Source organism: Anomaloglossus baeobatrachus, chromosome 4 (genome assembly GCF_048569485.1).
Source record: "Anomaloglossus baeobatrachus isolate aAnoBae1 chromosome 4, aAnoBae1.hap1, whole genome shotgun sequence".
In the NCBI taxonomy this organism is placed as follows: domain Eukaryota; kingdom Metazoa; phylum Chordata; class Amphibia; order Anura; family Aromobatidae; genus Anomaloglossus; species Anomaloglossus baeobatrachus.
The window spans coordinates 609541969-609569461 of NC_134356.1; the positions used below are offsets into that span (position 1 = coordinate 609541969).

At 48.9% G+C, this 27493-nt stretch overlaps 1 protein-coding gene across 1 annotated transcript in view; it reads left to right on the forward strand.

Annotated features, from left to right (window-relative positions):
• The window catches only part of NCAPH (non-SMC condensin I complex subunit H), a 172609-nt gene that overhangs the window by 21069 nt on the left and 124047 nt on the right, over positions 1-27493 (forward strand). The window contains exons 2-3 of the mRNA XM_075346202.1: positions 14081-14321; positions 27355-27445. Of these exons, the coding sequence (XP_075202317.1) occupies positions 14086-14321; positions 27355-27445 (327 nt within the window). The 5' untranslated portion in view covers positions 14081-14085. The remainder of the gene's footprint in view (positions 1-14080; positions 14322-27354; positions 27446-27493) is intronic.

The following is a 27493-nucleotide window of genomic DNA, read 5'->3' on the forward strand; positions in this document are numbered from 1 at the left end:
ATTTATCAACATTAAATTTCATTTGCCAAGTGTCTGCCCATTCTGACATCATATCCAGATCATTTTGTAATATTATACTATCAAGGTCAGTTTTTAACCCCTTCAGCCCCAAGCCTATTTTGACCCTAAAGACCAGGCCATTTTTTGCCATTTTGACCAGTGTCACTTTGAGGCTATAACTCTGGAACGCTTCAACGGATCCCGGTGATTCTGAGATTTAGGCCGATATTTTTTGCGTTTCTTTGTGAAAAAAAACGGAAATTTCGCGAAAATTGCAAAAATTTTGTAATTTTCAAACTTTTAATTTTTATGCTCTAAAACCAACGAGACATATGACACAATATAATTAATAAATAACATTTCCCACATGTCTACTTTACATCAGAACAATTTTGGGAAAAAAAAAAAAATTTAAGGAAGTTATAGGGGTTCAAAGTTTATGAGCAATTTCTCATTTTTACAACAAAATTTACAAAGCCACTTTTTCTTTGTCGCTCCATTGGGAGACCCAGACAATTGGGTGTATAGGCTATGCCTCCGGAGGCCGCACAAAGTATTACACTAAAAGTGTAAAGCCCCTCCCCTTCTGCCTATACACCCCCCGTGCTCCCACGGGCTCCTCAGTTTTTTGCTTTGTGCGAAGGAGGCAGACATGCACGCACAGCTCCATAGATTGGTCAGCAGCAGCTGCTGACTATGTCGGATGGAAGAAAAGTGGGCCCATATAGGGCCCCCAGCATGCTCCCTTCTCACCCCACTCTCGTCGGCGGTGTTTGTTAAGGTTGAGGTATCCATTGCGGGTACGGAGGCTGGAGCCCACATGCTGTTTTCCTTCCCCATCCCCCTTAGGGCTCTGGGTGAAGTGGGATCCTATCGGTCTCCAGGCACTGAGACCGTGCTTCATCCACAACTCCTGTGGGGCCTGCTGGATAGGAGCCGGGTACCGTTCAGGGACATGGCCCTGCTACGTGGAGGTACTCTGTGTTCCTGTGGGGACAGCGCACAGCAACACGCCAGCATTGCTGGGTGTGCTAGTGCACCTGGGACCGCGACGCTGACCGGGTTAAATGTGCCATTACACACTCAGCGTCGCTGAGTGTGTTTATGTATAGGGACTACCGCGCTGACCGCCGCTGCCATGGAAACACTGCGGCGCGGCTGGGACTTGTAGTGCGCCGGGGACTTCCGCGCCGGCCGCGCTTATACGGCGGCCGCGCTTATTACTCGAGTCCCCGGCTTTTGCGGCCTAGTCTTTTTTTCCTCCCACCCCCGGCCCTGACAGGCAGGGGAAGGGCGGGACGCTGCACAGAACGAGCAGTACTGAGGGCTGGAGCATGCTTTGCATACTCCACCCCTCTCAATGTGCACAGTGGGGCACCAGTTCCCGCACTTTCTGGGTCACGCCCACGGCTCCCTCCTCTCCTCAGGACGCCGGCAGCCATTCCTGTCAGCTCCTCGGACGCTGCAGAGGGGGACAAATTCTGGGAGACCCAGGCAGGGACTCTGGTGGCCTCACAACCGCTTTAAGCGGGTGGTAAGCAGCACCTGTGGTGCTAGCCCCATTGTGCAGTAGTGTAACTATACATTATATGTTTATGGTATATACTTTACACTGTATGGTGCACAGTTGATTTCTGGCTATATACCCTATTGTGTTGCTCAGGGAAGACAATAGCATGGCGCCCACAAAAGGCAGGGGTGCCAAAACACAGGCTTATTATGCTGCCTGCGCCGCATGTACGACCCCGCTACCGGCAGGTTCCACTGACCCTCATTGTCTGCACTGTTCGGCCCCTGCGACACTTACTCAGCCAGAGCCTCTGCTAAGAGGGGCCCAGGGGGAGCCACCTGCTGACACTGTCCAGGTGACGGGGACGGAGTTTGCAGTCTTTACGGACAAACTCTCCGAGACTATGGCTAAGATACTAGAAGCCTTGCAGTCCAGACCAGTATCTCAGCACAGGGACTCTGTGGAATCATTGTTCCCTGGCCCCCCTCAGTTGGACCAACATTGTCCCCCCGGGGTGTCTCATAGATCCCAGGCTGAGGGCTCTGACACAGACCCCAGCCCCAGACCGACTAAGCGAGCTCGCTTGGAATTTCCCTCGACATCATCATATTGTTCAGGGTCTCAGCGGGAGGAATCTTTGGTTGATGAAGCGGAGACAGTTGATCAGGATTCTGATCCTGAGGCCACTCTCAATCTTGATACTCCTGATGGGGACGCCATAGTGAACGATCTTATTGCGTCCATCAATCAAATGCTGGATATTTCTCCCTCAGCTCCTCCGGCGGAGGAGTCAGCTGCTCAGCAGGAGAAATTCCGTTTCAGGTTTCCCAAGCGTACACCGAGTATGTTTCTGGACCACTCTGATTTCAGAGAGGCAGTCCAGAATCACCATACTTGTCCAGATAAGTGTTTTTCTAAGCGCCTTAAGGATACACGTTATCCCTTTCCCCCTGACGTGGTCAAAGGTTGGACTCAGTGTCCCAAGGTGGATCCTCCAATCTCCAGACTGGCGGCTAGATCCATACTTGCAGTGGAAGATGGGGCTTCACTCAAAGATGCCACTGACAGGCAGATGGAGCTCTGGTTGAAATCCATCTATGAAGCTATCGGCGCTTCTTTTGCCCCAGCATTCGCAGCCGTATGGGCGCTACAAGCTATCTCAGCAGCTCAAGCGCAAATTGACGCAGCCACACGCACGTCCGCGCCGCAGGTGGCGTCCATAACCACTCAGACGTCGGCATTTGCGTCTTACGCTATTAATGCTATCCTGGACTCTGCGAGCCGTACGGCGGTTGCATCCGCCAATTCGGTGGTAATCCGCAGGGCCTTGTGGCTACGGGAATGGAAGGCAGATTCTGCTTCCAAAAAGCGTTTAACCAGTTTGCCAATTTCTGGCGACCGATTGTTTGGCGAGCGTTTGGATGAAATCATCAAACAATCCAAGGGAAAGGATACATCCTTACCCCAGCCCAAACCGAACATACCCCAACAGAGGAGGGGGCAGTCGAGGTTTCGGTCCTTTCGGGGCGCGGACAGGTCCCAATTCTCCTCGTCCAAAAGGCCTCAGAAAGATCAAAGGAACTCTGATTCATGGCGGTCTAAGTCACGTCCTAAAAAGACCACCGGAGGTGCCGCTACCAAAGCGGCTTCCTCATGACTTTCGGCCTCCTCAATCCGCATCCTCGGTCGGTGGCAGGCTCTCCCGCTTTTGCGACACCTGGCGGCCACGGGTAAAAGACCGTTGGGTGAGAGACATTCTGTCTCACGGTTACAAGATAGAGTTCACCTCTCGTCCCCCGACTCGGTTCTTCAGGTCATCCCCGCCTCCCGGGCGAGCCGAGGCTCTTCTGCAGGCGCTGGGCACTCTGAAGGCAGAAGGAGTGGTGGTCCCTGTTCCTCTTCAGCAACAGGGTCACGGTTTTTACTCCAACCTGTTTGTGGTCCCAAAGAAGGACGGGTCTTTCCGTCCTGTCCTGGACCTGAAACTGCTCAACAAACACGTAAAGACCAGGCGGTTCCGGATGGAATCCCTCCGCTCCGTCATCGCCTCAATGTCCCAGGGAGATTTCCTTGTATCGATCGATATCAAAGATGCTTATCTCCACGTACCGATTGCTCCAGAGCACCAGCGCTTCTTGCGCTTCGCCATAGGAAACGAACACCTGCAGTTCGTGGCACTGCCGTTCGGCCTGGCAACAGCCCCACGGGTTTTCACCAAGGTTATGGCTACTGTAGTAGCGGTCCTCCACTCTCAGGGTCACTCGGTGATCCCTTAATTGGACGATCTGCTGATCAAGGCACCCTCTCAAGAGGCATGCCAACACAGCCTCGACGCTACTCTGGAGACTCTCCAGAGTTTCGGGTGGATCATCAATTTTCCAAAGTCAAATCTGACACCGGCCCAATCGCTGGCATATCTTGGCATGGAGTTTCATACCCTCTCAGCGATAGTGAAGCTTCCACTGATCAAGCAGCGGTCACTACAGAAAGGGGTACAATCTCTCCTTCAAGGTCAGGCACACCCCTTGAGGCGCCTCATGCACTTCCTGGGGAAGATGGTGGCAGCAATGGAGGCAGTCCCTTTCGCGCAGTTTCACCTGCGTCCTCTTCAATGGGACATCCTGCGCAAATGGGACAGGAAGCCGACGTCCCTCGACAGGAACGTCTCCCTCTCTCAGGCGGCCAAAGCTTCCCTTCGGTGGTGGCTTCTTCCCACTTCATTATCGAAGGGGAAATCCTTCCTACCCCCATCCTGGGAGGTGGTCACGACGGACGCGAGTCTGTCAGGGTGGGGAGCGGTTTTTCTCCACCACAGGGCTCAGGGTACGTGGACCCAGCAAGAGTCCTCACTTCAGATCAATGTTCTGGAGATCAGGGCAGTGTATCTGGCCCTAAAAGCGTTCCAGCAGTGGCTGGAAGGCAAGCAGATCCGAATTCAGTCGGACAATTCCACAGCGGTGGCATACATCAACCACCAAGGCGGAACACGCAGTCGGCAAGCCTTCCAGGAAGTCCGGCGGATTCTGCTGTGGGTGGAAGCCACAGCATCCACCATATCCACAGTTCACATCCCAGGCGTAGAAAACTGGGAAGCAGATTATCTCAGTCGCCAGGGCATGGACGCAGAGGAATGGTCCCTTCACCCGGACGTGTTTCAGGAGATCTGTTGCCGCTGGGGGGTGCCGGACGTCGACCTCATGGCGTCCCGGCACAACAACAAGGTACCGACGTTCATGGCACGGTCTCAAGACCCCAGAGCTATGGCGGCAGACGCCTTAGTTCAGGATTGGTCGCAGTTTCGGCTCCCTTATGTGTTTCCTCCGCTGGCACTGTTGCCCAGAGTGTTACGCAAGATCAGGGCCGACTGCCGCCGCGTCATCCTCGTCGCTCCAGACTGGCCGAGGAGGTCGTGGTACCCGGATCTGTGGCATCTCACGGTCGGCCAACCGTGGGCACTACCAGACCGACCAGACTTGCTATCTCAAGGGCCGTTTTTCCATCTGAATTCTGCGGCCCTCAACCTGACTGTGTGGCCATTGAGTCCTGGATCCTAGCGTCTTCAGGATTATCTCAAGAGGTCATTGCCACTATGAGACAGGCCAGGAAACCAACGTCCGCCAAGATCTACCACAGGACGTGGAAAATATTCCTGTCATGGTGCTCTGCTCAGGGTTTTTCTCCCTGGCCTTTTGCCTTGCCCATTTTTCTGTCCTTCCTTCAATCTGGACTGGAAAAGGGTTTGTCGCTCGGCTCCCTTAAGGGACAAGTCTCAGCGCTCTCTGTGTTTTTCCAGAAGCGCCTAGCCAGACTTCCACAGGTATGCACGTTCCTGCAGGGGGTTTGTCACATTGTTCCTCCTTACAAGCGGCCGTTAGAACCCTGGGATCTGAACAGGGTGCTGATGGTACCATCGAGCCAATGAGGGATATTTCTCTCTCACGCCTTTCGCAGAAAGTGGTTTTCCTAGTAGCAGTCACTTCTCTTCGGAGAGTGTCTGAGCTAGCAGCGTTGTCATGCAAAGCCCCTTTCCTGGTGTTTCACCAGGACAAGGTGGTTCTGCGTCCGGTTCCGGAATTCCTTCCTAAGGTGGTATCCCCCTTTCATCTCAATCAGGATATCTCCTTACCTTCTTTTTGTCCTCATCCAGTTCACCAATGTGAAAAGGATTTGCACTTGTTGGATCTGGTGAGAGCACTCAGACTCTACATTTCTCGGACGGCGCCCCTGCGCCGCTCGGATGCACTTTTTGTCCTTGTCGCTGGCCAGCGTAAAGGGTCACAGGCTTCCAGATCAACCCTGGCTCGGTGGATCAAGGAACCAATTCTCGAAGCTTACCGTTCCGCTGGGCTTCCGGTTCCCTCAGGGCTGAAGGCCCATTCTACCAGAGCCGTGGGCGCGTCCTGGGCTTTGAGGCACCAGGCTACGGCTCAGCAGGTGTGTCAGGCGGCTACCTGGTCGAGCCTGCACACTTTCACGAAACACTATCAGGTGCATACCTATGCTTCGGCGGATGCCAGCCTAGGTAGACGAGTCCTTCAGGCGGCGGTTGCCCACCTGTAGGAAGGAGCCGTTTTACGGCTCTATTACGAGGTATTATTTTACCCACCCAGGGACTGCTTTTAAACGTCCCAATTGTCTGGGTCTCCCAATGGAGCCACAAAGAAGAAGGGAATTTTGTTTACTTACCGTAAATTCCTTTTCTTCTAGCTCCAATTGGGAGACCCAGCGCCCGCCCCTGTTTTTTTGGGTACACATGTTGTTCATGTTGAATGGTTTCAGTTCTCCGATATTCCTTCGGATTGAATTTACTTTAAACCAGTTTATAATTTTTTTCCTCCTTCTTGCTTTTGCACCAAAACTGAGGAGCCCGTGGGAGCACGGGGGGTGTATAGGCAGAAGGGGAGGGGCTTTACACTTCTAGTGTAATACTTTGTGCGGCCTCCGGAGGCATAGCCTATACACCCAATTGTCTGGGTCTCCCAATTGGAGCTAGAAGAAAAGGAATTTACGGTAAGTAAACAAAATTCCCTTCTTTTTAGGGACCACATCACATTTGAAGCGATTTTGAAAGGTCTACATGACACAAAACACCCAAAAGTGACACCATTCCAAAAACGGCACCCCTCAGGCTACTCAAAACCACATTCAAGAAGGTTATTAACCCTTCAGGTGCTTCACAGTGACTAAAGCAATGTGGAAGGAAAATATGAACATTTTACTTTTTGCAACAAAAATGTTAATTTAGCCTCAAATATTGCATATTCACAAGGGTAGCAGGATTAAATGAACCCCCAAAATTTGTTGGGCAATTTCTACTGAGCACGCAGATACCTCATATGTGGCGAAAAACCACTGTTTGGGCGCACGGCAGGACTCGGAAGGGAAGGAGCGCCATTTGACTTTTTTGAACAGAAAATTAGCTGGAATCGTTAGCCGCACCATGTTGCGTTTGGCGAGCCCCTGAGGTGCCGAAACAATGGAGCTCCCCCACATGTGACCCCATTTTGGAAACTAGACCCCTCATGGAATTTATCTAGATGTTTATTGAGCTCTTTGAGCCTCTGGGGGCTTCACGAAAGTTAATAGAGTTGAGCCGTGAAAATAAAAAATTTTTTTTTTACCACAAAATTGTTACTTCAACCAGGTAGCTTTTTTTCACAAGGGTATCAGGAAAAATTGCACCATAAAATGTATTGTGCAATTTCTCCTGAGTACACAGACACCTCATATGTGGTGGAAATCAAATGTTTGGGCGCACAGCAGGGCTCGGAAGGCAAGGAGCGTCATTTGACGTTTCAAACGCAAAATTGTCTTGGATAATTAGCGTATTCCATGTTGTGTTAGGAGAGCCCCTGAGGTGCCGAAACAGTAAAGCTCCCCTACATGTGACCCCATTTTGGAAACTAGACCCCTCATAGAATTTATCTAGATGTTTACTGAGCACTTTGAACCTCTGGGGGCTTCACAAAAGTTAATAGAGTTGAGCCGTGAAAATAAAAAAAAATATTTTCACTACAAAATTGTTACTTCAACCAGGTAGGTTTTTTTTCACAAGGGTATCCGGAAAAATTGCACCATAAAATGTATTGTGCAATTTCTCCTGAGTACGCAGATACCTCATATCTGGTGGAAATCAAATGTTTGGGCGTGCAGCAGGGCTCGGAATGCAAGGAGCGTCATTTGACTTTTCAAACACAAAATTGTCTGGGATAATTAGCGTATTCCATGCTGTGTTTCGAGACCCCCTGAGGTGCCGAAATAGTAGAGCTCCCCCACGTGACCCCATTTTGGAAACTAGACCCCCAAGGCATAGAAAAAAAAACAACAGGGCGCACGCCCTGTTTTTTAATGTTCTGTAAAAAAGGGGGGGGGACTAGGTGGGATGGAAAAAAGAAGTCCTGTCCAAAGTAGAGTACGACTGCAGGACGATTGCTGATCAGGTACCTAATTGTTCAAGTTTTGTTTTTGTTTTTTTTTTTTTTTGTTTTTTTATTTGGGGTGCACAAAAAAAAGCAAAAACTAGAGCAACAATTACGTACCTGATCAGCCAATCACGTAGCTGATCAGCACTTGGCGGCAAGCAGGTGGGGGAGGAGGGGGGGAGAAGGAGTGGGAGATGCGATTGGGGATAGTTAGAAAAGAGCCACGAACAATACTTACAGGATGGATCAGAACAGCGGCAGATGGGGGGGGAAAGCAGATGGGGGGGCAGCGGCATATAAAAGGGAGCATCTGTGATTGTGAGACGGAGGCGGCTGGGATAGGGTGGGGGCGGATGGGAGAGGGCGCAGTGGATGCAGGAGCAGCAGAGGATGGGGGGGAAGGGGAGTGGGAGGTGAGGTTGGGGATAGTTACCCTACAGGATGGATCTAGGCAGCAGGATCACAGGAGATGAAGGAGGCAGCAGATCGGGGAGGGTGAGAGGTGGGAGAGGGAGCGCAGCGCAGATCACGGAGGAGACAGGTGAGCAGAGCACAGATCATGGGGGTGACAGCTGAGGGAGCACAGATCACGGGGGTGACAGGGGAGGGAGCACACATCACGGAGGTGACAGGTGAGGGAGCACAGATCACAGGGGTGACAGGTGAGGGAGCGCACATCACGGGGGTGACAGGGGAGGGAGCGCACATCACGGGGGTGACGGGGGAGGGGAGCGCACATCACGGGGGTGACAGGGGAGGGAGCGCACATCACGGGGGTGACAGGGGAGGGAGCGCACATCACGGGGGTGACAGGGGAGGGAGCGCACATCACGGGGGTGACAGGGGAGGGGGCGGGTAGCCGATCACGGGGGTGAGAGGTGGGGGGGGAGCGGGCAGCACATAACTGAGGTGAGGGGGCGAGCAGCACATAACTGAGGGGAGGGGGCGAGCAGCACATAACGGAGGGGAGGGGGCGAGCAGCACATAACGGAGGGGAGGGGGCGAGCAGCACATAACGGAGGGGAGGGGGCGAGCAGCACATAACGGAGGGGAGGGGGCGGGCAGCACATAACGGAGGGAAGGGGGCGGGCAGCACATAACGGAGGGGAGGGGGCGAGCAGCACATAACGGAGGGGAGGGGGCGCGCAGCACATAACGGAGGGGAGGGGGCGCGCAGCACATAACGGAGGGGAGGGGGCGCGCAGCACATAACGGAGGGGAGGGGGCGCGCAGCACATAACGGAGGGGAGGGGGCGCGCAGCACATAACGGAGGGGAGGGGGCGCGCAGCACATAACGGAGGAGAGAGGGCGCGGCGCGCAGCACATAACGGAGGAGAGGGGGCGCGCAGCACATAACGGAGGAGAGGGGGCGGGGCCGGGAAGCACATAAGGGAGGAGGAAGCGGGCAACCGATCTCGAGTGGAGGGGGCTGGCAGCACATCACGGAGGTGAAAGGGGCCGGGCAACAGATCGGGGGGAGCGGTGGCACTGTGGCAGATGGAGGGCGGCGGATCGGGAGGTGTGGGGGTGAGGGTGCGGGCAGCAGATACAAGGGGTGGGGGTGCGGGCAGCAGATCGGGGAGACAGGTGGCAGATCGCGGAGGGCAGCGGCGGATCGGGAGGCTTTTCGCCGGTTTCATACAGTGCAATGGCAGCGTGGCAACTTCCGGGTCCCATGCTCCGGTCACATAACAGCATGGGACCGGATCTTGTCGCCTTGCCATTGCACTGTATACACTCACTGTGCTGGCGTGCTGCAGGGCCGACAAGTGAAGCTGATGGGGGGCGGTCACCGGCAACAGGTCCACTGTGATTGGAGAGATCGGTCACAAGGCCGATCTCTCCAATCAGAGCTACTGGAGCTGGGGGAGGGTGATCCAGTGAGGTCACCCAGCTCCAGCCAATGGCCAGTGCTATAGCTGCACTGGCCAGGGCTGGATTTCATTGTTTCAGTCACTTTAAATGGCTGGAACATTACAGTGGCTGTGATTGGTTGAGCGGCGTTCGTCAGCCAATCACAGCCTCCGTAGGTCCAGGGAGGAGGCACCACCCCTCCTGAGGTCGGGTACAGGTCCCCTCCTCCCCGAATCTGCGGTTTGTGTTACCCGGTTGCAATCACCGGAGGCTCCGGTGCCGCGATTCCGCCATGACGGAAAGATCCGTCCTTGGTCTTTAAGGCCCAGGGCACCATGACGGATCTTTCCGTCCATGGTCGGGAAGGGGTTAATATCCTACATAGTTTGGTGTCATCAGCAAAAACTGTCACTTTACTGTCAATCCCATCCACAAGGTCATTAATAAAGAGAATAAAAAGAATCGGTCCTAGCACAGATCCCTGCGGCCCCCACTGCTGACTATAGCCCATTTAGAGAATGTTCCATTTATGACTACTGTTTCCTAGGTAAGGAACTGGCTAAGAGATTCCTATCTGTTTGTAGTGCGCTATAGTCCCTACTTCTATAGCTTCATTATAAGGCTACTAGAAGGTGGCCCGATTCTAACGTATCGGGTAGTCTAGAATGTGTATGTAGGTTAGCCGATTGAATAATAAGGTAATGAATGCACTGGATGGGTGAGGTTTCATTTAGTATTCTTATAATTGTTTATTGGTTTTAAAATGACAAACAACAGAAGGAGCAGTTTTAATAGATGAGTCTAATGTTTAATGATGTCCATGGCTTGTAATGTTGTAATGAAAGAAGGCCATGGGCAGTGTAAAGTTAAGTAAAAATATTTTTGTACACCACATTTTGTGTGAAGACCTTTTCACTATCTGTAAGTAACTTTCCTTGTAAAGGGGTGTCAACAACTTACACTTTGACGTTGGATCTCATTGTCACTCTTGAAAACGCAACGTACAGTTGTCCATGGCTAAAAACTGGTTCAGGTAGATCTGGTCGGTGGTGTGCTTGCGTTTAGGGCCCATTGTAAGGCAATCAGTGTAAATCGTGGTAGACATAATCTGGAAAAGATACCCAAATAGCAAGACGTGGCAAATGATATGTTAGAGTACAGGCATGAAGTATGTATTCAGCGTCATGTTAGTTTTTTTTTTTTGTTTGGTTTGTGACCGAGGTATGTAGCAGTGTGTGGGAGGTAAGGTCTTGAATAATGATGAAAGAAGTTCAGGACACTGTTAATAACAGAACGTGTCTGGGTATGTGTCGGCTGGATTCACGGCCGTGGACAGCACTCCTCGCCCCCACCACACTGCCCCGTCAGCGCGCACGGCCACCATCCTTCCTCCCAGGGATTCCAGCAACGCAAGGGTAAGTCTCAGCTGGGTTCCCGGTGTGGGCTCTCTGGGGTGCAGCACTCGCCGGGCAGTCGGGACTCCTTGTGGGTGCGGGGAAAGGTGTCGGGCGTCGTCCTGTTGCGCCGTAGTTTGGGCTGTTCAGTTAGATGAGCCATTGGTCGTAGGCTGTTTAGCACGGTGTGGCGACGGTTGTCACTGTAATGACGTAATTTTGGAGCAAGACAGACAGACAGAATAAGGCAATTATATGCAGCATCCTGATCTGTGTCCCATCCTGGTATCTCCATCCTTGTATGGCCCCCATCCTGGTATGTGGTTTGATGCTGTGATATGGCCCAAGGCTGGTATGTGCCCCCATCGTGGTGCAGCCACCATCCTGACATGTGCCCCCATCCTGCGGGGTAATCTGTGCGGGGGCGGAGTGTGAGGGGGTGTTTCTGAGCACGGCCATGGTGCTGAGGACATCCGTGCCGGGGACTACATGGCTGGGGACAGGTGACTATCCAGGGGTGTGTGTGTGTGTTTTCAGTGTATACATGCGGAGTGCAGGGGGCGGAGCCGAGCACTGTAATGTGCGCGGGGGGCGGAGTGCGAGGGGGTGGTGCAGAGCGGGGTCATGGCGCTGAGGATGTCAGTGCTGGGGACTGCATGGCTGGAGATAGGTGACTATTCGTGTGTGTGTTCAGTGTATACATGTGGAGTGGGGAGGGGGTGGAGCTGAGTGGGGTAATGTGTGCGGGGGAGGCGGAGGCGAGCGGTGGTTGTGTCGGCTGGGTTGCCGGTGTGGGCTCCCTGGTGTGCAGCACTCACTGGGGAGTCGGGTCTCCGTGTGGGTACGGGGAAAAATGTTGGGCGTCGTCCTGTCGGCCCGTAGTTCGAGCTGTTCAGTTAGCTGAGCCGTTGGTCACAGGCTCTTTAGCGCGCGCAGTGTGGTGACGGTTGTCACTGTAATGACGTCATTTTGGAGCAAGACAGACAGAATAAGGCCATTATATATATACTAGAAGGTGGCCCGATTCTACGCATCGGGTATTCTAGAATTTACGTATTGTGTAGTTCATGTATGATTTTTGTTATATATATATAGATGTTGTTGTGTGTAGTTACCAAGTGTTTGTGTAGGGCGCTGTACATGTTCTGGGTGTTGTCTGGGTGTGGCGGGGGTGAGAGCGGTGTTGTTTGTGTGTTGCGTTGTGTGTGTTGCGTGTGTTGCGTTGTTTGTGGAGCGCTGTGTGTCTGTAGCATTGTGTGTGTGTTGCGTGGTTTGAGTGTGTTTTGGGGGGAGGTATGTTTTGTGCAGTGTGTGTGTTGCGCGGTATGTGCGTATATTTATGTATGCCGCGGTGTTTGTGTGTTGGGTGTTGTGTGTGTGCAGCGTTGTCTGTGTGTGTGGGTGTCTGTGTAGGGCGGTGTTTGTGTTTCCCAGTGTGTGTGTGTTGTGCAGTGCGCGTGTGTGTGTGTGTTGGGGGGAGGTGTGCACCTCCCATCGTGCTCCATCCTCCATGCTGCGCACCCCCCATCGTGCTCCATCCCCCATGCTGCGCACCCCCCATCGTGCACCATCCCCCATGCTGCGCATTCCCCATCGTGCTCCATCCCCCATGCTGCGCATTCCCCATCGTGCTCCATCCCCCATGCTGCGCATTCCCCATCGTGCTCCATCTCCCATGCTGCGCACTCCTAAACGTGCTCCATCCGCCATGCTGCGCACTCCCAAACGTGCTCCATCCGCCATGCTGCGCACTCCCTATCGTGCTCCATCCCCCATGCTGCGCACCCCCCATAGTGCTCCATCCCCCATGCTGGCCGCAGCATCAGCCTCTGTGCCCGCAGCATCAGCCTCTGTGCCCGCAGGATCAGCCTCTGTGCCCGCAGGATCAGCCTCTGTGCCCGCAGCATCAGCCTCTGTGCCCGCAGCATCAGCCTCTGTGCCCGCAGCATCAGCCTCTGTGCCCGCAGCATCAGCCTCTGTGCCCGCAGCATCAGCCTCTGTGCCCGCAGCATCAGCCTCTCTCCTCACAGCCTACCCCAGCCTCAGCCTCCCCCAACATCAGCCTCTCTTCTCTCAGCCTCCCCCCTCCCAGCCTTCCCCAGGATCAGCCTCTCTCCTTCCAGCCTCCTCCAGCACGCCGTGCTCCTCTGCCGCCACTCACAGATCCGATCGTATACACTCACACTCACACCCACCCGATCGCATACACTCACACCCACCCACCCGATCGCATACACTCACACCCACCTGATCGCATACACTCACACCCACCCACCCGATCGCATACACTCACACCCACCCACCCGATCGCATACACTCACACCCACCCACCCGATCGCATACACTCACACCCACCCACCCGATCGCATACACTCACGCACACACACATTGACGATATTACACATAGGCGCTCATACTCACAACATCCGGAGATACCACATGCTTCCGGCCATGTGATCCTCCGGCAGGTCCTGAAAGCTCACAGCACAGTACCGCCGCCGAGAAGCAAGCGATATCCCAGGATGTTGTGAGTGTGTGGATGTGATGTGTGTGTGAGGTGTGTGTGAGAGTGAGTGTGATCTGATGTGTGTGTGTGTGTGTACTCACCTGGGGCTCCGTGTCAGTTGGAGGAATGCGGGGGCGGGGCCAGAGCGAGCGTGCATTGCGTGAGGGGGGCGGGGCCTGCAGAGAGCCGGGGCGAGAGGCCAATCCGTGTGGGGGGGGCGGGGCCATGGCGAGCCCAGCGGCCAATCAGCTTTGTGTCACCGTAAGGACACAATTTTGGAGCATGACAGACAGACAGACAGAATAAGGCAATTATATATATAGATAGATTGTGGTAAATCTAACAAATACAGTTTTGTAGAAATTCTAATATTATTCCATATTTTTCCTCCAGGCACCATGAACACATCAACTCCTCAATCAGGGGGTCGCCACAAGCCATCGTCCCCAAATGGCGTATATCTGTCTCCCGCCACCAGATCGCAGTCTGTCAGTGCCGCAGGGACCCCCACTCTACAGAACTTTACCAGCAATGATGATGAATTGGAAAGAAGACAGAGACGGAGGTCCCGGGTGATTGACCTCCAGCTTAGTAATGCAGATTCCCCTGCATCCGTTATCTCTCCCTCTCAAAGGTGAGTGTCAGCACTTTTAATGTGGACCTTTTGGCAAAAGTCAATTATTGTTAAAAATCTGTAATTTATATCTGTGTTCACTTGTTTCACTCAGAAACTGACTGCTTTGAAGTCAGTATCGAAAAAAAAATTGATTTCTACAATTTTTTTTCATGGAAACGTGCGACCATCGCCTTTTGGTTGATCGTTTTGCACAGCAAATGATTCTAGTGCGCGGGCAGAAGACACCGAAAACAGGAAGCGCTCTGATCAGGCATGACATGCACAGATAGTGGAGCGCTGCCGAGCGGCAATGAAAGCTAAAGCAGCACTATGGCCCCGACAGCAGCGCGCACATTATCATTCCACTGCACGTGATTTGTTCGCTATGTGCCCACGGGACTCTGTACCCGCGGATTTTACCACTGAAAACCTATGGATTTATCTGGATTTTCTAGATAAATCCGCAGGTTTTAGCAAGTACAGACACTCCCCATGTTATCCTATGGGACATGGGGAGGGCTGTGTCCATGCTGGGGTATGTGCGGCTGTGGAATATGCTGTGGATCTCCCGCAGCCGCACATAACTGCATGTCAATTATTCCTGTGGAATTCCCGGCCCTCCACTATGGAGATAGAGGCCAGGACTTCCGCAGGTAAGCCGCATGAATGTCTGCAGGTTTTCCACAGATATTTCGCTGGAATCCCGCAGCAGCGCATAGCTGAGGATTCCGGGGAGCTGCTGCGGGAAACCTGCGGCTGTACCTGTGGATATAGGATACCTGTGGATAGGTGCGAGCTCCCGTGGGCACATAGCCTAAGACGCGAGATCACGCTGCTCAGCAGATAGATCACTTCTGTGCTGTGTGGTAGCTTGGTGCCATTACACTTGTCAGGACTTTCCATTACAGCCGCCTGGTGGCAACTCTCAGCAGAAAGTTGGCAATTCTCATACCGTGTGAGCTCTTGCCATGGTATGTAAATGTTTACCAAATAATTTTTAAATCTCTTATATTAAAGGGAACCTGTCACCAGATTTGGGCCCTATAAGCTGCAGCCACCACCAGTGGGCTCTTATATACAGCATTCTAACATGCTGTATATAAGAGCTGGGGCCGCTGTGAGAACATAAAAATCACTTTATAATACTCGCCTAGGTGGTCGGTGTGATGCAGACTGGTCAGATGGGTGGCGCTGTTCTCCGGGACCGGCGCCTTCTTTCGGCCATCTTTGCCCTCCTTCTGAAGCCGGCGTGCATGACGCGTCCTACGTCATTCACACAGGCCGGTATTGAGATCCTGCACAGGCGCACTACAATACTTTGATCTGCCCTGCTCAGGGCAGATCAAAGTGCGCCTGCGCTGGACTTCAATGCCGGCGGGGGTGTATGACGTAGGATGCGTCATGCACACTGGCTTCAGGAGGACAAAGATGGCCGAAAGAGAAGTGAATGAACCCACGCCAGTGTCACCCCTAAGACTGGAAGCCAAGAGCTGTAGGGAGGAATAAATGAATAAAAATTAAATTAATTTCCACCCGACAGCGGGATTCTGTGCAGCGGTCCCGCAGCTTTAGAATGCTGTTAAAGGGAGCCTGTCTCTAGATTTGGTGACTATAAGTGAGCTCTTATATACAGCGTTCCAGAATACTGTATATGAGAGCCCAGGCCGCTGTGTAACGTAAAATCACTTTTATTATACTCACCTAGGGGGTGGTCCAGTCCGATGGGTGTCACTGCTCTCCGGTCCAGTGCCTCCTCTGCTGCAATTTCTGTCCTCCTTCCTAGCCCAGTGTGCATGAGCCATCTAAATCATCCACACAAGCCGACATTATGGTTCTGCACAAGGCAGATCAAAGTACTGTAATGTGCAGGTGCAAGGAAAGGGTAAAGACCGCATGCCCACTACAATACCATGATCTCCCTGAATAGGGCAGATCAAAGGTCGCCTGAACAGGACCTCAATGCCAGCTAGTGTGGACGGCATAGGATGCGTGATGCACACGGGCCTCAGAAGGAGGATGGCGATCACCGCAGAGAGGAGGTTCCGGACTGTAGAGCAGCGTCACCCGTCAGATCGGACTGCTTTCTAGGGGAGTTTTTTTTTTCTTTACGTTCAACACAGCGGCCTTGGCTCTTATATATGTCAAGGTCAGAATGACGATGATGATGAGACTCAAAGGACTACTGAACTATATAACTGAGTCTATGAAATGGCTGAATTAAGTATTTTTGGATACTCAATTCTTTATCCTCAACATATATGTGATGCCCCTGGACTATCAGGTCATCACAGGGTACTGCATGCTCTTTCCCTTTAGTGCATTATTCGAATCCCCCATGGTTCTCGGTCCCCATCTTACAGTGCTTCCTCCAACAGCAAATCAAATCCTAGATACGCCCTCCACCACACCCAACAGGCAATCCATTGGGGGCGGCTTAAGCGGAATAGAGTTGCCCACCTAGGGGTCAGGAAGGGTAGGTGAGGAGTGTAGTGGGAGTTGTGCAGTGCTGTAGGGGACGGGACCCGGACGAGCTCCCCTTTGAGAGGCAGCGGCACCCAGAGGCTTGGTTTATTCGGTTGTCAGCGTCTGCTTACTGGCTGAGTGATTTCCCCTTCACGGAACTCCGTAGCACCATCCAGGGCCTAACCCTACCAGTGGAGGGCAACGACACCTTGCTGCCCCAGTCCATCACTCCAGGTACTCCCGAGTCCCAACGGCAGCGATGGTACTCCCAGTCACTGCACACCACGGGTGGCGTCACGAACTATAACTCCCCTGTAAATATCCCCCCTTTTACTTTAGAGTGTGGCCCCTAAGCCTCCGGGTCCGGAGACCCTCGAGCCACGAACAGACCCTACCCCCGAATCCGAGTAGTTCGATCCGCTGCTGGGGCGGCACATAGACAGTATTAGGAATGCTATACATAAGAGCTCGCTGGTGGCGGCCGCAGCTTATAGTCACCAAATTTGGTGACAGGTTCCCTTTAACCTTTAGATTAACCCCATATCTGTAGGTTAATAGCAATTTTTCACATGACCGGTTACATTTAGGCCTAGCACACACGGCGAGAAAAACATCGCATTCCACTCAAACCAATATTACTCTGTGTGCCTGCTCACATGAACGCCCCTCCTCAGCGCCGGCCCGCCCCTCCTCAGCGCCGGCCCGCCCCTCCTCAGCGCCGGCCCGCCCCTCCTCAGCGCCGGCCCGCCCCTCCTCAGCGCCGGCCCGCCCCTCCTCAGCGCCGGCCCGCCCCTCCACAGCTGTGGTCCGATTCCATGATCGGACCAGAGTCGCATGACCCTCGCATGACACTCTGCTTCCGCTGTGCTGCGAGCGTGAGCCGAGTATCATGCGAGGACTCGCACATAACCCTGTGTGGCCCCAGCCTTAAAGTAAGAGGGATGATTTTTTTAAATGGCAGGAACTCTTTAGAGTCACATGCTGCAGAAATCCTGCAACAACCAGATTGAGCGATGATTTACTTGATCTGTCATTAATCTATCAGGAGTTTTGGAGGATTGTTGTAGACAGATTTATTTTTTCTTCTCCATTTTCATCTTCTTGTTTGTAAAAACAACTGTAAAATTTCTGCACTGTGCGACTGTAGATATTTTATTGCATTAATTGTGTTTTTGGTCTGCAGACCATTCATCCTAACGATGCTTTTAGCAGAATCTCAGAAGCTGCGCTAATGTCTTGTACCGTTGTGTGTTGTCACAGAATATAAACCTAATCACCATGAAACAAATGTTCCAATAAACTTCCCTAAACTGCAGCCATGCAACTTTTAAAATATTTTTTTTTTATAATTAAATTTTCAGTCTAAAAATAATTTTGAATACACAACATTACCCCCCCCCCCACCCCCCCGTACCCACCTTTTGGAGAAGAGGGAAAGAAATATGTATTTATTTTATGCACTTATATAGCTCTTCATTTATTTCCATAGCGCTTTATATACATTATCAACACTGTCCCCATTGGGGCTCACAATCTACATTCCCTATCAGTCTGTCTGTTTAGTGTTGGAGGAAAGCAGAGACCCCAGAGGAATCCCCCGCCAACACGCCTTGCTATAGTGCTAAACACTGAGTCTCCAAATAGGTTTCCTTTTATCTTCACCATAAATATAAATAATATATATATTACACCTCTTTCTGCTATCTCCTCTTATCCATTAGATACATATTGACAGATTTCTATATTTTCTCCACCATGGTCTTTATGATACTTTAACTCAAAAGAATATATATTATCAACAAACAGAAATCAGAGTATATTGTATCAAATAGTTTTTATTTTACAAAAATATTTTTTTTAAAAAACATTTATTTATTCCAGATCACTAAAAAACATCAAAAAATCAAGAAAAAACATCACTTGAAAAACACATAGACACAGAGGGGATTTCTGACCCAATAAATTGTTGGTGAAAGAAGCAAAAGGATATTATACTCAATTCATAAAGTACTAAGAGTTTATACAATTAGAGCATCACCTCTGCCATTTCACCAATATTTAAAAATACAGCACTAATAGATTGCATTAATAAATATAATAGGCACATGCAAGAGCCCCTGTACACAAATATTCAGTCCCCAGAAAATTCCACCCTCATATAAATCCAATGAAACCTTATAAAAATTCAAAAGGATCTCATCCATATAAATATAACTATATTTTTCCTTTTAATAATGGTACTCAGATTATAATAACTATGGAGTTGTAAGGGGTACAGCTAGTTAATAAGGAAGAGGAAAAGACTCAGCCCATACAATGGCTTACCTAATTTGGCTGGATGTAAATTCCCACAACACCCAACTCAAGTAAATCGATCCCTTTATAACAGAGGCTATTAATTAAATCCAGCATAAATTACTGTGCCATACTTGCCTAGTATAAGGTCAGGAGACCCCCCCCCCCCCCCCAGAACCTCGACGCACGTTTCAAGAAAAACCTTTTCATCAGGAGGCATGTATCACAGATGTCCCAGTACATTCTGTATGTGTAATTGCCATTTTGACCATTTTCTTCCACTCTTCTCTTTGCTAGATTTGGCATGGGTGGCCGTTTGGCTGCCAGTGGTAGACAAGTGCCGTTGACTGCAGCAATCCAAGGGATTAAACTGTGGGGATCACTGTTCTTCTCAGATAATCGAGGAGGTCCTCAGTCTGTGTCCGCACAATCAGTATGATCTATACCTGTTGTAGAGTGTTCATTTACCAGCACTCATGACAAATGTATACATCATAGAGCATCGAGGAGGTGATCTCTTTACACACCCCGACTTTGTGTGTGTCTGTCTAGCATTCTCAGGAGCTGAGCCCGCATCATACTAGTCGGATGCAAGCTGTGCTATATAACTCGCATCTTCCTGTAATAGGAGCTCATGGAGCTAGCTCCGATCACTGCTCTTTAACAATTTAGGTGCTGCTGTCAATCACAGACGGCAACATTTAAAAGGACTGCTAGGCAATGATCGAGGGCACAGACTCCTGGGCACAGGATGAGTGACATTGGCAGCTGAGACCCTTTGAAGGTCACTGTCGCTGCCAGATTGGTCTTCCTGTGGAGTTCGGCTAGTGGCTTGATTTAATGGGAACCTGTCACCAGATTTTTCACTATTAAACTAAAGGCCTGCGTTCGTGAGCTAAATGCGCAGGCGCGAGATTATGGTCGGCACTGTGCATGACCTCACCAGCGTCATCCTCGTACCCGACCATAATCTTGCGCCTGTGCATTTAGCGCACTGCCGCACGCAGCTATGTTTTCTGATGTGCACGCGAACTGTGCCTGCGGACATAACTGCACACCCGCGAGATTTAAAAATGCAACGAGCATGATGACAGCAGCGTCATCACGTCAATCAAGAAAGGAGGACGGCGAACCGTGGCAGGAGGGGGGACAGGAGCAGAAAATGAGCCCACCCATCTGAGCCACACAGGTAATTAGCATATGGGGGGTCATGTTTTATAAAGTTATTTTTGGGATCTGGAAGGGGAGTCCGGGAACAAGGTGCACCTTCAAAGAATGCAGCCCAGGAGCTGCAGAAGGGGACACTTTTAGTTTAATAGTGAAAAATCTGGTGACAGGTTCCCTTTAATGGGACAGCATCAATTTCATTACCGCCCAGGGAACATACATTGCTGTGCGCAGTAAATGTTGACATAAATTGACACTGGCATGTAACCAGCTCTGCTCCGTCCGGTAGTGACAGGTCCTGGCCCTGTCCCAGTCAGTATCTTCCGGTTAGGGCTCTTTTCCACTCGCGATTTCCTAGTGCGAGTGCGATCTGATAAAAAAAACGGATCGCACTCGCACCAGTGTTAATCAATGAGGCAATGTCCTCTTTCCTGTTATTTCTCCACACGAATCGGCCTCTCAGTGCAATCACAGCATGCTGCGTTTTGCAGCGAGTCTCGGCTCACGAGTGTGTAAAATCGCACTGTACTAGCATGTTATATGACTGCAGTGCACTGCACGCAGAGACAGACAGCGGAGGAGATGGGAGAAAGTGCTCCCTCCATCTTCTCCGCTCCTGTGATGTGATCGCAAGATCGGATCACAGTTGCATAACCCTGGCTGTCACCCGCAGCAGAGGGTCATTAGCATATCACTTCCCATACTCTCATATCGGAAGCGGTACACAAGTGGAAAAGGGCCCTTATACCCCCACTCCCAATTTGCACCACACATAGCGGAAGTTGTTGGGAAGGTGTTAAGAGTTGGGGAGGAAAAAAAGCACCAAAACTGGAAAAGTGCCAGCCATTAACGGGCCAAAGATGCCTAATGTAAGATAAACGGTGATGGACTGGCTAATCAAACATGTCTGATGCAGGTGAAATATCCTGATAAGTCCGTGCTTTATGAAGTCACATCTTGTGCCCCAACACAGCGTTTCTTGGAGAAACTCTACCTTTTTGAGTGAGGGGTGATTTTTTTTTTTTTATTTTTTTTGCCGTGTTTTGTACACAAGTTAAAAAAAAATAAAATGATAGAGCTAAAAAGGGAAATATTTTTTCTTTTTACTATTGTGGAATAACACACTGTAAAAGCTCCGATATCTGCACTATAAAATATATATTTACACGGATATAATTATACTTCATTCTTAAGAAATGTCATCAGGAGAGAGGAGGTGAGGGGCTTCTCCTGCCAAGAAAGTGACAGAAATGTTCATGAATTCAACAGGAATGAATGGAAAGAGCTGCACCTCTCCATCCCAGTCTATAGGGGGGGGGGAATGTCTGTCCAGGGCTGTGGAGTCAGTCGGAGCTCATTTTGGTGGAGTCGGAGTCGGTATAAAATGCACCGACTCAAACTCCTAAAATATATAATAAATTGGGGACAGTAGTGCAATGCAGAATGTGCTGAATATTTTACTAAATAATAACATTTAGTATAATGCTTATATTTCAGTGAAAAATGCATTGTAGTACAATGTGAACATCAGACATTTTAATTATTTTTATGATACAATAATCAAGATATTTAGATAGAACATAAAATATATTTATTGGAATACAACGTTAGAACACAAAAAACTAATAAATTGTAAATATGTAATACACTATGTAATATAAATATATGTATGTGTGTGTGTGTATATATATATATATATATATATATATATATATATATATATATATATATATATACACACACAAGAAATATATGTAATCTACTGTATATTAGTGTATTACATATTTACAATTTATTACAGTTTGTGTTCTAAAGTTGTATTCCAATAAATATATTTTATATTCTATTCAAATATCTTGATTATTGTATCATAAAAATTATTAAATGACTGATGTTCACATGCACATGTTCATGTACTACAATAAATTTTTCACCTAACTATAAGCAATATATGTAGGAGTCGGAGCAAGAGAAATTGAGGAGTCGGAGTCGAAGGTTTGGTTTACCGACTCCACAGCACTGTATCTGTCTGACATTGATGGTATGACCTGTCAATGTGCCAGAAATCTTTGAGATGGAGCACATCTTGATTTTATTTCTATATTGCCATCATATTCCCCAGCACTTTACAATTGAAGGGGACATATATAAACACTATTTTCTTTTCTTTCTTTCTTTCCTCCTTATCTTTCTTTCCTTCCTATCTTTCTTTCTTTGCTCCCTAGCTTTCTTTCCTCCCTAGCTTTCTTTCCTCCCTAGCTTTCTTTCCTCCCTAGCTTTCTTTCCTCCCTGGCTTTCTTTCCTCCCTAGCTTTCTTTCCTCCCTAGCTTTCTTTCCTCCCTAGCTTTCTTTCCTCCCTAGCTTTCTTTCCTCCCTAGCTTTTTTCTTTCTTTCCTCCCTTTTTCTTTCCTCGCTTTTTCTTTCCTCCCTTTCTTTCTTTCCTGCCTTTTCCTCGTTCTTCCTTTTCCCCCCCTGTTCTTCTTTTCTTTCTTTCTCTCCTTTCTTTTCTTTTCCTTTCTCTCCCTTTTTGTTTCTTTCTCTCCCTTTCGTTTCTTTCTCTCCCTTTTGTTTCTTTCTTTCTCTCCCTTTTGTTTCTTTCTTTCTCTCCCTTTTGTTTCTTTCTTTCTCTCCCTTTTGTTTCTTTCTCTCTCTTTTGTTTCTTTCTTTCTCTCCCTTTTGTTTCTTTCTCTCCCTTTTGTTTCTTTCTCTCTCTTTTGTTTCTTTCTTTCTCTCCCTTTTGTTTCTTTCTTTCTCTCTCTTTTGTTTCTTTCTTTCTCTCCCTTTTGTTTCTTTCTCTCCCTTTTGTTTCTTTCTTTCTCTCCCTTTTGTTTCTTTCTTTCTCTCCCTTTTGTTTCTTTCCCTTTCCTCTTTATCTGTTTGGAAAAATAAGGAACCAAACACAGCAAGCTCTAAGGTTGTTGTTTTTTTTTTAGTTTTTTTTTTTTCCCCTCAAACTATTTTCTTGCTATTTTAAAAAAAAAAAAAAAAAAAGCTGTTAATGAGCAGATATTGGGTTAATCCCCCCCTTATTCCTCCGTCTTTCAGTCATGGAGACGGGTTCGAAGCTGTCTGTCATTGCTCAGTACACAACTTTTAGGGCATTGTGTGCTTTGTCTAGTTCCCATTTCTCCAGCAGGAGGCAGTATAACACCGTCTCTTTATAAGCAGAAACTGGGTCAATTTGTCAAACTCTTTTATGTTTTATTCATGGTTAAAATTAATGTTTACCCTCCACTTTCTGAACTCTTCCTTCCAATTAAACACAGGTTTCAGAACGAATCTTTTATTTTATTTTTTTTAAATCATGTAACAATCTTGTATAAGTTAATCTATCAGCAGGTGTTTGCTCTGACAGCAGTATGATGTAGGGGCGGAGACCCCAATTCCAGCTATGTGCCACTTTGTTTACTGGGTGCAGCAGTTTTGCTAGTCGCAGTTTTCTCTGTTGCAGATCTAGCAGAGCTCAGAATGCTGAGCTGTGTATAACCTCGTCCACACCACAGCTTGTGGTTGCCCTGATGAAACCACTTTTGATTCATCTGCCTCTGGATTTCTTTTCTATTGGGCAGCGCAGATTTTATCCATCCCATGGAAAGGCTTCATTTTTGAATTGCGGATATTGCAGCCGCGTGGTTCTTTTGCTTCAGTGGTTGTCTCTCATCGATCCCTGACTACTCTCCTGCTATGCTATCTTGATAAGAACCTATTGCACTTTTGTAACATTGTATAGTCACAAAGAGCTGCTAATCGGTACTAGGAGGAGGTTAGACCTGTAGGCACCAGGGCTGTGGAGTCGGAGTCGTGGAGTCGGAGTCGGAGCTCATTTTGGTGGAGTCGGAGTCTGAGTCGGTATAAAATGCACCGACTCCGACTCCTAAAATATATAATAAATTGGGGACAGGAGTGCAATGCAGAATGTGCTGAATATTTTACTAAATAATAACATTTAGTATAATGCTTATATTTAAGTGAAAAATTTATTGTAGTATAATGTGAACATCAGACATTTAATTGTTTTTATGATACAATAATCAAGATATTTGGATAGAACATAAAATATTTATTGGAATACAACTTTAGAACACAAAAAACTAATAAATTGTAAATATGTAATATATATATATATATATATATATATATATATATATATATATATATATATACACACACAGTGTATATACACACACAAGATATATATGTAATCTACTGTATATTACATAGTGTATTACATATTTACAATTTATTACAGTTTTTTGTGTTCTAAAGTTGTATTCCAATAAATGTATTTTATGTTCTATCCAAATATCTTGATTATCGTATCATAAAAATTATTAAATGTCTGATGTTCACATACACATATTCATGTACTACAATAAATTTTTCACCTAACTAAGCAATATATGTAGGAGCCGGAGTCGGAGCCGGAGTCGGAGCCGGAGTCGGAGCCGGAGTCGGAGCCGGAGTCGGAGCCGGTGCAAGAGAATTTGAGGAGTCTGAGTCGGAGTCGAAGGTTTGGCTTACCGACTCCACAGCCCTGGTAGGCACAAGGCCTGTGGTCCTGTACTGATAATCTCCTGCTGATAATATACTGATTGTACTGAAACCGCAAAACACAGCCCAGTAAGTGACAGATCACTGTAATCTGGGTCTCTGCCCCTACATCATGCTGCTCTGATTACATACAAATACCTGGTGACTGATTCCCTTTAACAAATATAATATTTCCAGTGATCTAATTTATGTAGAGATCTGTGACTTGCATGAAAAAGGATCTGTCTATGTCAGCAGAAAAATTAAAAAGTTCTGGCCCTTGGAAGGTGAGAAAGGAATGTGCAAAAATGAAAAATCGCCCAGTCATTAACAGGTTAAAATGGACCTGTTACAAGATCAAACATGACCACTTTTTGCTCTTATTTTATTGCCACTGCTCCCCTGAGTATTTATATTTTTTTTATTTATATATACTATATCTGCCTCGGAGTTCCAGAGATTTGGGCCTTTTTATTTAGGTGCTACTTTTTATGGCGTTTATCCAAGGGGGCGTGGTTCACAGGACTCTATGGAGGCGTGTTGTTAGGCTATGTGCGTACGTTGCGTAAATACATGCAGTTATGCTGTGCTTTGTAGCGCAGCGTAACTGCATGCGTCCTGCGTCCCCTGCACAGTCTATGGAGATTGTGCAGGGGCCGTGCGCACGTGGCGTTTTAGAGCGGAGCGCTTCGTCTTCTGCCGAAGCGCTGCGTTCTAAGAAGTGACATGTCACTTCTTCTGTGCGCTTTCCCGGCAGCCCCTGCTCTGTCTATGACAGGAGCTGCAGGCAGAGCGCATGGAATCGGCTTTTTTTTTTTTCACTACGGACATTTCTGCAGCGATTTAAAGCGCACATGTGCTCTTCAGATCGCTGCAGAAATTTCTGCAGGGCTAGTACGCAACGTGTGCACATAGCCTTAGGCCGCAATATTAACCTGGGAGCTACGCCCCTTTGTAGGAACAATAGCAATTAGCACAAAATTACGTCTCAAATCACTGAAATTGTATAGCAGGCTTATTGCACCTCTCCAGCGTTCTTCTTTTTTTTTTTTTTCCCTTCCCTTCCCCAGCTCTCGATTGGCTCTTTAAATATAAACTTCTTGTCCCCTGTCATATGCTCACCTTCCGGGGCAGCTTCACCTTTTACCAATGCTGCTCTAGACCCACGGCGCCATCTTGTGCCCCTAACTTCTGATTGGCCGGGAGTCAGATGTCATGTCACAAGCTCCCAATACAAGTCTATGAGAGCCAGAATGAGGCTATCATAGACTTCTATTGCGTCGTGTCCATCAGTGCACTCCATAAACACTGGAGCTGCCGGCAGGTCACAAGAGACCGACTGGGGCGGCGTTGATAGATGGTGAAGCTTCCAGAAGGTGAGTATCAGACAAGGGTCAGGGCACTTAGATTTTAAAGGGAACCTGTCACCACTTTTTTGTCCTATAAGCTGCGGCCACCACCACCGGGCTCTTATATACAACACTCTAACATGCTGTATATAAGAGCCCAGGCTGGGGGTATAACATGAAAAACACTTTATAATACTTACCTAACGGTCGTGCGGTGGGCCTTATGGGCGTCTCCGTTGTCCGGTGCCGGCCCCTCCTCTTTCGCCCATTTTCGTCCTCTTTCTGAAGCCTGTGTGCATGACGCGGCTATGTTATACACACTCACCGGTCCTGCGCAGGCGCACTACAATACCTTGATCTGCCCTGCTCAGACCAGATCAAAGTGCGCCTGTGCAGGACCACAATGCCGGCAAATGTGGATGACGAAGGACGCGTGAAGGAGAACAAAGATGGACAAAAGAGGTGGTACCGGACAACGGAGACACCCATATGGCCCACTGCGCGACCGTTAGGTAAGTATTATAAAGTGTTTTTTATGTTATACCCCCGGCCTGGGCTCTTATATACAGCATGTTAGAATGCTGTATATAAGAGCCCGGTGGTGGTGGACGCAGCTTATAGGCCGAAAAAGTGGTGACAAGTTCCCTTTAAGCACCACTCCAATGGGGCAATAAAACGCTGAAGTGGTGCGTTAAAAGAGCAAAAATAGACCCCCACAACACCATACTCAGGAACAGTGGGAATTAAATGGGAGCGAAAACTTGACACTTTTTTTGACCTGGTGAAAGATCCTCTTTAAGAAAGTTTGTCAAATTCTCTGCCCTCCTAGCCTGATTGACAGCTCCTCAGTGTCCCTCCCATTGCTGAGATCTCACACTGCTCAGTAGGAGCTGCAGTTGTCACTGAGGCCGGGCAGGAGGAGACAATGGACTCCTAAAATGCTCAATACTTGGATTTTGAAGGTAAGTACGCTAGCCTCATCAGGTCTAAGATCTATTTAATATTGTGCGCTGTTTGTATTGGGAAATCTAGTGATGGAAACTCTTTAATTCACCCAGTCAGACTACAGCCCGGCTCACATCTGTGGAGTGGCTACCGGAATATGATGGTTTCTGACTGGTATAATTGTCTCAGGTTTCGGGAAGCCCAAACTGACTTGCCGTCTGCTCTGAACAGCCAGCGTGTTCTTATCCCAGGCGGTCATATGATATATTTCATTACCGTTAACAATCTTTTTTTCTTGACAGATCTGAAGCCATATCGCACGTCCTGCCCAAACTGACCAATTCGCAGATCTCGGACCATTACTCCACCTGCATCAAGCTGTCTCAGGAGAATGTAGGTTTTCGGCTCCGCACACACATATACAGTACACGGCCGATGTAC